The sequence below is a fragment of the Kwoniella newhampshirensis genome, chromosome 1, assembly GCF_039105145.1.
Source record: "Kwoniella newhampshirensis strain CBS 13917 chromosome 1, whole genome shotgun sequence".
Classification (NCBI taxonomy): Eukaryota; Fungi; Basidiomycota; class Tremellomycetes; order Tremellales; family Cryptococcaceae; genus Kwoniella; species Kwoniella newhampshirensis.
In genome coordinates, this window is record NC_089955.1 from 1,551,340 (window position 1) to 1,565,089 (window position 13,750).

The following is a 13,750-nucleotide window of genomic DNA, read 5'->3' on the forward strand; positions in this document are numbered from 1 at the left end:
AGATTTCATGTCCTGCTTCGTCGAGGTTCCGATAGTGAATACGTCTGCCTTGCACATACCCCTCTCTGGACCAAAATCTGCTCATGTCTCGACCTGGGATTGGGGCAGCGACGACTGGACGTGCGCGAGTCACTTCATCGTCCTCGAAAGCCGTGATGTGTCGGCGACAGCAAAGCACAGCATAGAGCCACTTTCAGGCACGAGTGATCGGACGAGGCCGGTAGTGCGAAACGTGCGGCGCGTATCGTAGACGTCAACCCCAAGATTTGACCGAGGCAGGAAACGAACAATGCGTCGGCGAAGGGGAAGCTGTGTGCGATGCAATGCGTTGAGATGAATTCTACTGTACTCATTTATCATACCTTTCAACCTCTTCCATCAATACCCACCACACTTCAAATCGTGCTCGACAACACCCAAAACCAAGCCAGCAACATGCCATCCGGTGATCAGATCACTTACCGCGGTACAAACTCCCAGGTTCGTCAGCTGAATCTGTTGATGGTGACAAGCTGATGATATATGAAATTCGTGCATCTGTAGGGGAACAGCTACGATAGTCGTTCCGACTCTGCTGGTGACGCGGGGTACCACTACTCCAAGTGAGTGAATCGAGCTCTTTGTTACACACGATGTGAACCTGTGTTCGAGACGACCCGGTTCGTTGCACGGCGATGACGAGGACCAGGGCTGATATTCCCCCATTGTAGCACTGAGGGATCATACTATTATGCCAACACGAACGGCTCGACATACTACAACAGCGGTATGTGACTTCTATGGCTCCTCCACGACGCCTACTTCCTATACTGGCTGTCAACTCTCTCTCTCTCTCATACGACCAGGTGTGTCACTGAGACTTGATTTCCCACGCTGGGAACGGCTACGCTTCGTACACCTCTCCATCCGGAGATTCGCGGGCTTCGTACGGTTCCGGCTCAGGATCCAGCAACAGCGGTAACAGCGGCCAGAAATAGATGAGAGCTGTGGCTCTAGGTTTTGCGACAAGAGGACGGATTGGAGATATTGTAGCTAGAGAGGGCGAAGGCGTTGAGATTTCGTCATGCATCGAGATGTCACTATGTTTGATCACAAATGATTGCAAGTAGCACTCCTGTTGACTTCCCCGGCGGTGGGATGTCGGACCCGACCGAGCTATTTTTGGCATGTGGCGGAGCAACTTACTGTAACTTGTGTGTCTCGGTGGGTGTGTACATTGCACGGTGTCTTGTGGCGTCCGATGTCTGTCTACACTCATTGAGATACAGATGGCTCGTTTCATCAGACGCATCTCAAAGGCTCGTTAATTAGCTCAGTCGCGCCAGAGACCGTCTGTCCTCTTTCACAACTGGAAATACTGTACGGCGTCGTCTCCCTTCTCAAGAACTGGTCGTCGTCGTCGTCGTTGTGACACAGGACTTGACCTCTTGGCTCCATCACCTCCGGCGCCTGTCCAGTGGATTGACCGTCAAGGTCAGGCCTGTGCATCGGCATACCATATCGTGTAGTGATACCGCTTGGAAGATTCCTGAGGTCGTGAAAAGCGAACGAGAAACCTTTCGCGATCTCACCTCATCACCTCGCATTGCGCTTGCAACCAGTTAACCGCGGTGTGTCCTCCAAGGCATCGATTCGTAACACCTATCAGCCCCTTGCATTCTCTCAGTCCTCATTCGGAGCAGAAGCGATCAGAGCGTCCCACCTGAAACGTCTCAAAAGGAAGGAGTAGTCCGAATCCGAAAGGTATCATACTCTAACCGACCCAAAGGCGAAACGCCCCTCAATTCGGAAGCTCGAAACTCCGGAGGATATGGAGTTGTGTGCTGTGTACTGTACTTCCTGACAACATACTTCATTCACTCGTCAATCCATCGAGAACGATTGTTTCCCTTTATTGACATGATTGACGATTGAGATGAATCCAAAGATATATAGGGCTGATGCGAAAGGTGACTCGATGCATATGTTTCTGAATCATAACACTCTCCATTCTCGTCTCTTTCACAAGGAACAGCTCGACTCTCACATTACTTGACCACTATCGATACAGCAGATATCAACAACTCTCTGCCAGTGGAAGTTCAAGCAACGTCTATTTCAACGTAAGTAGAATCTCCTCTTTCATTTCTCACCTCAGCCATCAGGAAGTCATCTCATTACGTCTACAGGCATGGTTTATCTGTCTTTTCTCAGAGGGGTTTACATGAAGGGTCCGAACCTGATCTGACACACTCCCACAGCAGCAAGACTGCCCAAGACTGCAATAGCTTATACATCTCATCGACCAACAACTACCACCTCTGCAGATTCAGACAACATGACAACACAGTATCCCACTCGCCCATCCCGCGTCGCCACGGACAAGGAGAACACTCCTGTTCTCTCGTTCCCTACCAAGGGTCTCAACTCCAGCCTCGCCGACATCAAGGTGATGGACACCACTCTCCACTCATCCCTTTCCGGTGCTGTCCCTCGAGCTTCCAAAAGCAAGAAATCGACCATCGGTAGTCTGGGTATTGGTCGAGCTCCAAAATTCGTCTCTCAACGAAGGATGTCGAACAAGCCTTATAGTAGAGCCACGTCGATACAACGTGCCAAGAAAGCCGCCAATAAAGCTTGCAAGGCGAAGAATAAGGTCACATACGAGAAGAACAAGGGCAAGGGCAGGATAGCGAGGGTCGAGGAGGAGAAAGGATTGGATGCGGTTGAAAACAGGAAGGCTCTCGAGGCTGAGAAAGAGAAGGTTGGGAGGGAGAGGATGGAAAGGTGGAGGAACAGTATATGGAGATCTGCCGTACCGATTCCTGCAGACCGAGTCAGGATACCACTCATGCTTCCCCGTGCCAACATTCCTCCTGTTCCCATGATCAACACCAATACTGCGAAAGAAGTGGTAAGTTGTCTCTTGGATTCCCTGTGTGCGCTCCACTGGTATTCTCCTTGGCGCCTTCCTCTCTTTCCTCTCATTCTCAAGCCTTGACCTCACTTGCTAGACTTCGTCTCATTTGAATCAGCATGCTGACGTGATGCTCACACTCAGCCTCCCGCATATGTGTATCAGCAGCTGCGCGAGTCACTCCCTGAGATCGAACAAATCCAATCCTACTGCACACAGCAATACAACATCCCGCACCCTGATCCTACAGTCCCTCCGGGAACGACCATCACTCTCACCTTGCGTCCGGATCACGAGATGAAGCATGCTGAAGCGGATCCTTCAGCGAGGATGTTAGACCCAGATATGGCTTTATGTCTGTTGAGGAAGGGCAAGGAGGAGGATGGTGCTCTTCTCGTAGTTCCTGTCCTGTGAGTATTCGTTGCCTTCTAAGACTGTAGATAGATCATCATTACTGATGGTAAACAGGTCACTTGTTTGGGCCAGTCAATGTGCTTTCTGGAACCACCTCATCGCACCTTACACGATGCCATCCCGACCTAGATCTGGTCCTTCGTCGGCCAGCGCTGTGAAAGAAGAGAAGATCGAGCCCGACTCCTACTCTCTTGGCCCTATCGAAGAGACGGAAGAAGACGATCAGTCCGATACCGCCACCACATGCTCTTCCGACTCTGCATGGCTTTCTACCGGTTCCACTATCTCTTCAAAAACGGATTCGACCTCTTCCGAAACGATCGCACCTGTTCGAGATGGTAAATACCTCCACCTTCCCTATTTCGAGATCTCTGTCCCGTCTCCCGAGACTTTTCTCATGGTTGCCAGACATCTGCATAACCCTCAACGACATCTCATCATCGACCTTCTCGGACTGCCACCACCTCAAAGAGCTCGTCTCGATGTCCTCGATGTTATCTGCGACTGGTCCGTCCAAAAACTGATGGATAGACTCGGAGTGCTTCAAGGCTTTTGGCAGAACATCGTCTGTTTCGGCATCAGCCATCGATCGACATGGGAGCAATTGGCAGCGGCATGGGCGTGTGTCATCGGTGTCATTGCTGGTCATGGGATGGCTTTGAAAGAGGATCAGATTGGGGAGAGACCAGAAAAGTTGAGGTGTGGCGCAGAGGAAGTGGCTTGGGAGTACGTGAGGAGAGTTCGAGCGAAGAGAAACGGTGAGAGCGGCGATAGTATTGGTGTCGGTCCTTCGTTCGAGGCTGCTGCCGAGGAGAGTACGGAAGAATCTAAGTGACAGAGGACTTGAGAGCCTTTCGGCGTAGATTCATGAAGAATATAATCAGCTAGGAGAATGAAGGATGATGGTCGACTGTAGTCATAGTGTGAATAGTCGGAACAGTGGTTGTCGTCCTTGTATATAACGAAGATGCTACAACATATGGGTTTCGAATGATGATACTTTATGAACACGATGTGCGATAATGACAAAGGATGTCTGCATGACTCGATCTGAAGCTCAAGTCAGTGAAAGCACGATGTTGACCTTCTTCTACTTGCATCTCGAATTTCACCTCGGCATGGTTCTATAAATTGCACCGGGCCGAACCCGCCTATCACGTTGATTAGTTTAGTGGTTGGTGGTGGAGGTCAAACGAGTAACTCATGGCGACTAGTTGTTCTGACTAATGATCACACCATTCCTATCTCTTTCCTTTCCTTTCCTTCTGTCTACTCTTTCATAAACAGTCGAATCGTTAGATGTCAGCATTGATATCTGGTCTCAAGAGATCTATAAGCTACTCGATCATAAGAACAGGCGAACGAAAGATGTCAGTCCAGATCCCAAAGACTATGAAAGCTATCCAGGTGAGTCACTAGTACGTTCCGCTTGTCATCTGCTGCCTTCCTTCCGCGGAGTGTCATATCGCACGCGACATGAAGAAAATCTACACTGACCGTGCCACTCTGTGTTTTGGGAATGAGAGCACGCATCACTGAGCTGACACATCCATGGCGCGCAGGTCGACGCACCTGGTGGGCCCGAGGTCAATGTCCTTCGAGAGATTCCCGTTCCTACCCCAAAGGAAGACGAGGTGTTGATCAAGGTCCAATGGTCGTGAGTGGTTGTTTTCGACTTGTAATACATTACAGACTCTCATGACGATGCACTTTAGCGGTGTCAATTACATTGACAATTGTAAGTCGGTTTTCAACTCACTCGTCAGAGTTCGAGAACTACTTTCTTCATTCGCGACATGACCATATACAGCCCGCACAATAAAATACAATGATCGCTTACATAAACCGAAGCTAACTTCCAACTATCATACAGACTTCCGAACCGGTCTATACCCCAAAGAATACCCCTACACAGTTGGCATCGACGTCGTCGGCACGCTCATCACCACTCCCCCAAACTTCCACCTCAAACCTGGCCAACGGGTCTTCTCCCCCGCCTCTGCCGCATTCGCCGAATACACCGTCGCAGCAAGTAATCGTGTGGCCCTTCTTCCCGACGATATCGATGCCAAAGACGGTGTGTCATTGGCCACGCAGGGATTGACGGCTATCGGGCAGAGTAAGGAGAGTTATGAGGTGAAGAAAGGGGATTGGGTTCTGGTCAGAGCTGCAGCGGGTGGGGTGGGATTGTTGTTGGTCCAGGTGAGTGGGAACTTGGGTGTGATAGACTTGTTAGTCTGGCCAGAACCTCTGCGTAGTGTTATTGCTTGTCGACCGCTATCTATCTGGGGTATTCAGACATTGGATCCAAGATCTCCGTTGCTGGCTGTAAGGGAGAGACGATCTTAGTCCAGGAATCAGCGAAGAGTTGAGATTCCGGGGCCAATCCGAGAGTGGGGGAACCGGAGACGTCCGTGCCACACATTCAGCGTCATTTACTGACTCTCATTTGTAACCTCCGCCCCCTTCCTCCCGGCAGATCGCCAAATACCTCGGAGCAAACGTGATCGGAACCGTCTCATCAGAGTCCAAAGCCGAACTCGTCAAGCAGAACGGAGCGGACCACGTTCTTCTCTCCACCGCTGACTCTGCCGAGAATGTCGCTGAGATCAACAAGTTGTCAGGCGGGGGTGTCCAGGTGGTTTACGACGGCGTGGGGAAAGACACTTGGGAAGAGAATTTTGAGGTGGTGAGACGAAAGGGAACAATCGTCACTTTCGGCAACGCTTCGGTGAGTACGACCGACAATGACGATAGGACCCTCACAACGATACACCTCTTCGCGTAGAGTACATGTGGGATTCCGTGTGAATTCTTTTTAACACAAGAGCTGACACTTGTCGACTTCTGGTATAGGGTGCGGTCCCACCTTTTGCTCCTCTGAAACTCACGCCCAAGGCGCTCAAGGTCACAAGACCATCCGTCTTCTCGCTTATCAACACTGCTGAAGAGTTTGAATATTACACCAGCGAACTTGTGAAGATTGTCAGGGATGGCGGTCTCAAGGTCAGTGACACCGTTGTCGTCTACTGGACAAGCGATGCTGTACTAACTAGACATAATCATGACCCTAGTTCGCCGTGCACAAAGTCTACGAACTCACAGCCGAGGATGTTGCCCAGGCGCAGAGAGATATCTCAGGACGAGGTACTACAGGAAAGCTGTTGGTCCACGTTTCGGACTAAGCCACTTGACAGCATCCGCGAAGTGTGACGCGAAGCTACAAAAATTTGGAACTGTTCGATACAGTGATGTGGGAAGTGAGAGAAAGATGAAATGCAAATATGAATAAACACGACCCGGTCCTATATCTGATCTATCATTCAGAGGAAACTATTACAATCGATTATTGATGGCCCAAGTGACTGCGAAACTACATAAACTGCCGCCTGCCAATCCTGTCACGAGACAGAAGGAAGCGAGTGTTCCTGCGACGTCCCTCTCGTCTTCTTCGAGCTTCGGGTTGAGCGTGGGCGAAGAAGCGACGATCATACAGAGTGAACCGATATATCTACAAGTGTCGTAGACAGTAATTGATTAGTCAATCGTCCTTTTCATTGGTCCACGCCCACTTCCGGGGAGTTGAGGCCCGAAGTAGTTGATGGCAGGATTGGAATGATTGCGACTTACCCATTACTCAGGCCGAATAGGAGGATGATCCCGAAATATAGTAGATCAGAATTGATGAGAGGTACAGAGGTTACAGGTCTTGGAGAGACATTGCAAGCAAAAAGGAGAGGGATGAATAGTGTTCTGGCGAGAGAAGCGAGGAGGATACGGGGAGGGGAAGTGATGCGCAAGAATGAGATCGAAGGCAGATAAGTACGACCTAGGTAATCTCCGACTGAGGAAAGGGAATCAGTTGATGTCAGCTTTGTTTGCTCCATGTCGGGACAGACATCGGAACAGATTTCTTCTCTTTTTGTTGGTTGGCGGGCGCGGGGGGTTGGTTGGACGTAGCGACTCACTGTTGAAGATGAGGAAGTGGAGAGGGATGAATACGTCTGGTTGAAGTAGTCGAGGGACTGGAGAATGCGTTGAGAGGATGTTGGTGGTCACAGGTGGGAAGACGGACTGTTCTCCAGATACAGTGGTCAGTGTGTCCGATTGAGTATCCTGGTTGAAGCGTCTAGTCCATTGCGGCCGAGGACTGCTGCTCAGCCACTTACCAGAGTCACAACGAACACCCAAGCAACGGCAAACTCCAATGTCCAATTCTTCATGAATACTTTCTTCGTCTTACTTTCTTCCGCTTTCACATTTCCCAGAGCCAAGTCCGCTCCTATCCCATCTGAGGTGTCCCCACTCGCTGAAGAAGAGATGACCGTCTCATACTCTGGATGATTGACGAGATATCGATGGGCGAAGAGACATCCCACGACACCTACTGATCCCAGGGCCCATAGCCCTACTCCAGCAAGGTTGCTGACTTGCGAAACTTCGACCTCGTCTCCTGACCCGGATCCGGGATTTGGTGAGGTAGCGGAAATGATGGCGAGGACAGATTGGACAGCCGAGACGAGGACTGCTATCCCTCCTTGACCCGACATGACGGCCAGGACTTGGGTCGAGCCCCATAGGGCAGAAAGGGCAAATACGGCCGATTGCAAGAAAGCAGTTGACATTGACAGGACGATCGTTATCGCAATGAGGACGGCGAAGAGCACAGAGGATGATAATGAAGGGAGGATCAGAGGAAGCAGAGGGAATGTGAGGACCAAGGAAGTCGCGAGAAGGAGAAGTAAAGACCAATGTAGTCGTTTCGAAGGCGATGTCTATTGAATGTAGAGATACGGGATTATAAGCTTATTCCGCTCGTGAGACGCTGGAAGCAGGATGCTTAGAGGAGACACTGCTCCACTGAGACTCACCTGTCCGACGTGTCGTTGAGCCATTCCGAGGAAGAACAGATTACCAAAGCAGTACGAGGTCGCAAGAACACTGGCCAAGCTTGATCGAAGGGGCGACTCCGGAGGGAAGTAAGAGTTCAATAGGGGGAAAGTACATATCAGAGCTGAGCAAGTTGTGGTGATCAGTATATTAGTATGACATTACCACGCTCTCTACTCAGAGTAAGATAGATAGAAAGCACTCACCATTCCATCCCAAAAGGACTCCTGCTCCTAAAGCCCAAAAGCATAGATAGACCTTCCACTCGTTCCGTCTTTCCTTCAACGCGTATTCTTGCTCTGGCGAAGTCGCTTCGTCACCCACGCTGACCGCAAGAGCTTGATACTCGCCTGGACTAGGTCGAGGGGCGGGATCTGCCCCCGTGAGCTTTGCTCTGATCGATCTGAGCATATCGTGTGTAGATGGTTTTGGCAGTGGATGCGAATTGTCGATGCATGCGCGATTCTCAATTGACTAGTGAGTGATCTGGAGAATGGTTTGAGCGAGTGATTCACCGTTCAACAATCGCAATCCACGACAATTCGCCGACTTCCGCTAAACTCGCTCTCTCTCTCTCTTTCTTACTCTCTCCACTCACTTTCACACATGTCACTTTAACTAACAACATATCAGTCATACATACGCTTTCTTGGTTCGTAGACTGGTTGCGGTCCTCGCCTACGACTCTCTGACCTGTCTGCCCCTCGTTCAAGGCTTCTTCATACCGGCCCCCCCCCGCGGCAGGGAACATGTCCGATAACTCTCCCTCGGTGGAAACCAACCCCGCCGAGGTAGCTCCTTCCGAACCTGCCGCGCCAACCTTACAGGCAGCTGTGACTTATACAACACCGACTCCCACAGCTACCTATACATCGGATCCCGTCCCACATGTCTCCGCCTCTTCCGTCGCGCCGAGGCCCATTCAGCCGGCACCGCCTAACGCTCCAGGACGGTCTCAATCGTCGTCCTCGTCTACGGCTCCGGCTCCGGCTGTCAAACCTTCCGGTGGTTCGTCTAGTAACGGCTCCGCGATACATCGTTCAGTAGGGTGAGTCTAACGCAAATATGATACGTCTATACAGAAACCTTCTGACTGACCCCGTCAATTCAGTCCCGAGCTGTACACCATCCCTAAACTCGTCGAGGTGTCAAACGGCCGCTTTGTACCGAACGGTCTGCCACCGTACACCGCTCCTCCCGATGTTGTCTATCCGCCCGAACGTATCCCCAACCCTCACGTGGACAGCATGGCTCTTCAACCTATTCTCGACAACATGCCGCCAAACTCGTTGTTCAGACCTCAGTATCTACCAATCGACATCGATGATAGGTTGGACAAGACCAGTGTCTGGATGGGAGTAGAGAACCATTCGTGTGAGTGCGGTTCCCTGGACATCCAGAAATACCTTTGGTCACTGATAATAATATCGACGTCGTTTCCGTCCAGTACGAGCGGTATACTTCCTCCCACCCACCTGTGTATGTTGTAAACATCCCGCCGTAGCACAACATTGCGACAGGAAATGGCCCCATTGCGCTCGGTGTATCTCACGAGGAGTCAAGTGTGAACCTGGGAAGAGCTGGGGAGTGATGAGACCGAAAGGGAAGAGACGGAACCTGAAAGCAGAAGCGGCGAAGTCAAAGGTCCGAACCGAGTTTGCTGTACAGGTCGCAAAGGAAGCTGTTATTGGAGAAACTTCTGCTGCTAGTGCAAGTGTAAACCACGGTGTCGTGTCCACTCCATCTGAGATCGCCGCTGGACTGGAAGGAGCGAGATACTCTTCGGCTGAAAAGGGAAAAAGTCGAGCGGTCGAACAGGGGTCTCAGTCGACCACGGAACCCCTCAATCAGAACATCATAATGGCAGTCGAAGTGGGAGGTAGCCAGACGAATAAGCGTCGTTTGTCTTCTGCCGATGGGCTTGATGCCAACCTTTCTTCACTCAACGACACGCCTGTTCTGAAAAAGCCGCGCCGGAAGAATACTCGCGATTCTACCGGTCCAGTCAAACTCAGTACTCATCTTTCCGCCGCTGATCAGCAATTTTTCGCTCGACTCGATGTAAACAACCAGCGACCCCGGTTACACCAGATGAATGGGCCTTGTCCGGTATGGGCGAAGACGAGAAGAGGGTTACAAGCTGCCACCGAGTATCTACGTGATCCGAGAAAGACACTGGGAGGCAGCGTGGAGATTGGCGTAGGTGGGGTAGCACGAGGTGTCATCCTCGAAGGTGTCGCGAATGCTCAAGGGATTTTTTGGGGCACGCAAGCAGATGCTGGAACCATCATCACTACTCTGTAAGTGGGAGATTGCGAAATCATTGTGGATAATGCTAACTCACTGGCTTCTTTAGCGGTCACCCTCGACGCCAGCGACGCGTTCATCCAGCTACACGGCCACCCTCACCCCCAGTCCCAGGTGTACCTTCGGAACCTTTCGCCAGATCGGTATCACCACCCGTCAATGTACTTCCTACAGTGCTCATGGATCCTCGACCTTCCCAATCCGCTAATTCAGCCGATCGATTTTGGTCGGACAAAATTGAAACTGGCACATCTGTAGATGTGAACGAGGCTCCTGAGATCGCGGCACTGCTTATGGCTCAACGAGCAAGGACTCCCATCGCTATCGCTGTCGCTCAAGACTATACTGCAGTGCCTTTCAAAGTACCGAGACCCTTCATCGTTCTCGGCTGGTTCTGGGTGACAGACGCTTGGGTGAGGCGGACATCGCGAAAAATGAGAGGCAAAGATCATCGCTAATTTTACATCCTGATGTAGCTCGAGCCAGTCATGCCGGATTTGCGTCTCTTTTCGGCTAGCGTCCAGATTCCGCGAGGTCCTCCTGACACGGTGACGTGGAAATTTCGATTCGAATGGTGTTCTGGTGAACAAGAAGTCCCGTGGTGGACATCAAGCTTGGAACCGAATCGTCTTCCGGATCTCCCTTTGGAGAATGACCGAGAATTGACATGGACGTTCAATGGACCGGGCGTGTCTGGCCCAATGACCGTTCAGCCACCGGGCAAACCGGCCGAGGGTTCGGTCCTACTTCCTCCCATAGATCTTCGATATTCCCACGTTTGCGAAAATTGCAAACACGTATCGGAGAGGGTCTATGACAGCGGGGACATCTGTCTAAATGAAGGTTGCGCATGGTTCTTTGGTGATGCGTCCAGTGTCCGCAGTGAGTTCGGGTCTGAAACCGGTAAGATGGCGATGACACTCACTCACCAGATTCTCTCATCAACGCAGATCATATCGGTCCCATCAGCAATGAGCCCGGTCCTTTACGGCCCCGAAAACGCATTCTTCCAGAAGCAATAGGGCTGGAATTGAGGCCGCCCGAGCCGACTGGTCAAGGTGTAGAAATGAGTCGGGCCTACATAGGCAGAGACTTCTGGCGTGGATGGGTGTGCCACAAATGTGGTCTCGCTCAGGAGAGGAACAAGTGGCATGGATGGATCTGTGAGGCTTGTCAGGTAAATCTAGCGAAATGCCCTGTCTTTCCTCTCGAAGTGAAATTGCTGACTGTCATTCATATGATAGCATATTGTGTGTCCTGAACGCCGTATATATTCGGACGAAGACTTAACCTCGCCATCTCGACCGGTATGTACCGGTCCTCGTCAGGAAGACGGCTATGCGTCTTGGCCATTCACTGTCACGCGCTCATGGTCTCTATTTGCCGATGATATAAAGGTCTTGAAACACGGTCTCTCCCTTGGTCTAGGTGAAGGTGCTGAAGTTCATCATGCGCTTCATCATGAGGGGAATGGTGTCCACGAGAAAGCAAGAAAAGCGTTCAGAGATCTACAACAACAGAGCGCATCCGAGATTCCTTTGAGAAGGTATCCTTCGATCAACAACGACAACCGTCGACGTGAGTCTTTACCATGAGCTTGCCTGTATAAGCTGACAAATGCGGTGCTTTTTAGCCGCCGACAATGCCCTTTCACCGTTCTATACATATCTTGCCGGGCCCGAACCGGTACCGCTGGTCCCGTCCTTTCCCACGGGTCATTCCGTTCCCTGGCGTCAAGTCGCCGCAGTGTGCTTGGACGTTATTGAACTCATGAACGAGCGAGCAGGCAGGATGTTCCCAGGTCAACCGGAGTATGTTGCTTGTCTCGTTAACATTACCTGCCATTCTTACTTAGAACTCCCTAGGTTCAATAGCTTGTTGATTGCTGCCAGCCCGCCCAATCTGCCCACCAGCCTCCATCCTGTGAGCTTTCAATCGGCGATTCGCGATCATATGGCTGATGAAGACCGCCCGCAGAAAACGGTTGCAGAACCACAGTCACACGTTGCTTTTCTGTACCTTGGATCGGATGGCTTGATGCGGTTTCGCTCTGTTGGAACGAGAGTCAAGCAAGGAGAGGTCACTTTGCAACACGGGGACGTAGTCGGACTAAAGACTGGTGAAGCAGCAGTGGAAGTATTGCCGAAGCTGGATGGGTTCGGGTTCAGTATGTTGATTTGGATTGGTCACCACAAGAGGATCACAGCTGACACTTGTCTGGATTAGTCTGCATGGCACGCCACGTGCGGAATGACAGCGAAGCTCCTTCTACCGCCCAATCGCGAGATAGGCAGTCATACGAAATATCGTCGAGTATTCCACCGGAGCCAAGCAGCACTCCTGTTGGCTCCGCGGTGAATCCTCCGCGCGAAAGACAGGCACAGAAGCGCCCTTCGTTGGGCTTCAATTTTGGTGCAGAGGAAGCTGCTCAAGTTGCATTGAGCGGTCAATCGTTTTTTGACGAGCTTGTTCCGCTCTTCAAACCGACTGGATCATCGCGCAAATCCAACTCATTGCTACCTCCCAAGCCTGCGAAACTTGCGGCACCGGATTTGAAAGGATGGTATATCGGTCCGTTCCCGCTTGATAAGGAGAATCAACCACTTCGGATCTTACCGCCGTTCAGGGAAGGTCCTGTAAAGCAAGAAAAGAAGGAGGAGATGAAAGTGGGACACGGAGTGGAGCAGGAGGAGAAGAAAGAGGATCTGATCGAATTTCTGAAAGAGATTCCCCCTTCTCCAAAGTTGTTGGCGCCGAGACCATTATCGCCTTTACCGGGATACGACGATGAGGTGCTCGAAGAGGAACTGGCCGTTGCTGAAAAGGTCAATAAGGGAAGTAAGAAAAGTGGGATCAAGGTGAAGAAGGATGAAGTGAAGACGCCTGCAAGCTCCGCGAAGAAGGGTAGAGGTGGAGGAGGGAGGAAGAAAGCGAGAGTGAGCGCTGCGACGCCGGCCAGCAGTACGGTTGAGGTTGAGATGGAGTCGGTAGAAGGGGATGGAACGCCCTCGAGCAGAGGTAGGGGAAGAGGAAGAGGTAGGGGGAGAGGTAGGAAGAGTTTGGGAGGTGATGCTTGAGCAAGGGAGAGGGCGGAAGTGAAGGGGTGAACTTGAAGCAGAAGCGTGATAGCATGTATCTTGCTGCTCTGCAGACATTCCTTGAAAAAGACGGGATGGTGCTCGTACAGATCATCAGACGTGTACATTAATATTCTCATTGTACACTGTACTGATGAGGTCTGGG

The 13,750-nt window shown here is 51.3% G+C and overlaps 4 protein-coding genes across 4 annotated transcripts; 3 read left to right on the top strand and 1 right to left on the bottom strand.

The window, feature by feature from the left end:
* Positions 1-2,317: 2,317 nt before the first annotated feature.
* IAR55_000562 (uncharacterized protein) lies at positions 2,318-4,145 on the top strand (the record flags this gene model as incomplete). The annotated part of the gene is made up of 3 exons (XM_066943696.1): positions 2,318-2,893; positions 3,041-3,306; positions 3,365-4,145. The coding sequence occupies 3 exons, from the start codon at positions 2,318-2,320 to the stop codon at positions 4,143-4,145; spliced, it is 1,623 nt and encodes a 540-aa protein (XP_066806238.1).
* Positions 4,146-4,678: 533 nt separating this feature from the next.
* On the top strand, positions 4,679-6,495 carry IAR55_000563 (uncharacterized protein; the record flags this gene model as incomplete). Its single annotated transcript, XM_066943697.1, has 7 exons — positions 4,679-4,717; positions 4,873-4,967; positions 5,026-5,048; positions 5,184-5,512; positions 5,790-6,041; positions 6,167-6,316; positions 6,385-6,495. 7 exons carry the CDS (start codon positions 4,679-4,681, stop codon positions 6,493-6,495), a joined length of 999 nt encoding a protein of 332 aa, XP_066806239.1.
* Positions 6,496-6,646: 151 nt separating this feature from the next.
* IAR55_000564 (uncharacterized protein) lies at positions 6,647-8,611 on the bottom strand (the record flags this gene model as incomplete). Its single annotated transcript, XM_066943698.1, has 6 exons — positions 6,647-6,821; positions 6,941-7,154; positions 7,279-7,384; positions 7,480-8,085; positions 8,182-8,324; positions 8,407-8,611. The coding sequence occupies 6 exons, from the start codon at positions 8,609-8,611 to the stop codon at positions 6,647-6,649; spliced, it is 1,449 nt and encodes a 482-aa protein (XP_066806240.1).
* A 338-nt stretch (positions 8,612-8,949) lies between these two features.
* IAR55_000565 (uncharacterized protein) lies at positions 8,950-13,584 on the top strand (the record flags this gene model as incomplete). The annotated part of the gene is made up of 11 exons (XM_066943699.1): positions 8,950-9,248; positions 9,312-9,574; positions 9,648-10,500; positions 10,557-10,920; positions 10,984-11,389; positions 11,458-11,684; positions 11,752-12,085; positions 12,141-12,318; positions 12,373-12,430; positions 12,485-12,674; positions 12,734-13,584. 11 exons carry the CDS (start codon positions 8,950-8,952, stop codon positions 13,582-13,584), a joined length of 4,023 nt encoding a protein of 1,340 aa, XP_066806241.1.
* Positions 13,585-13,750: the final 166 nt, after the last annotated feature.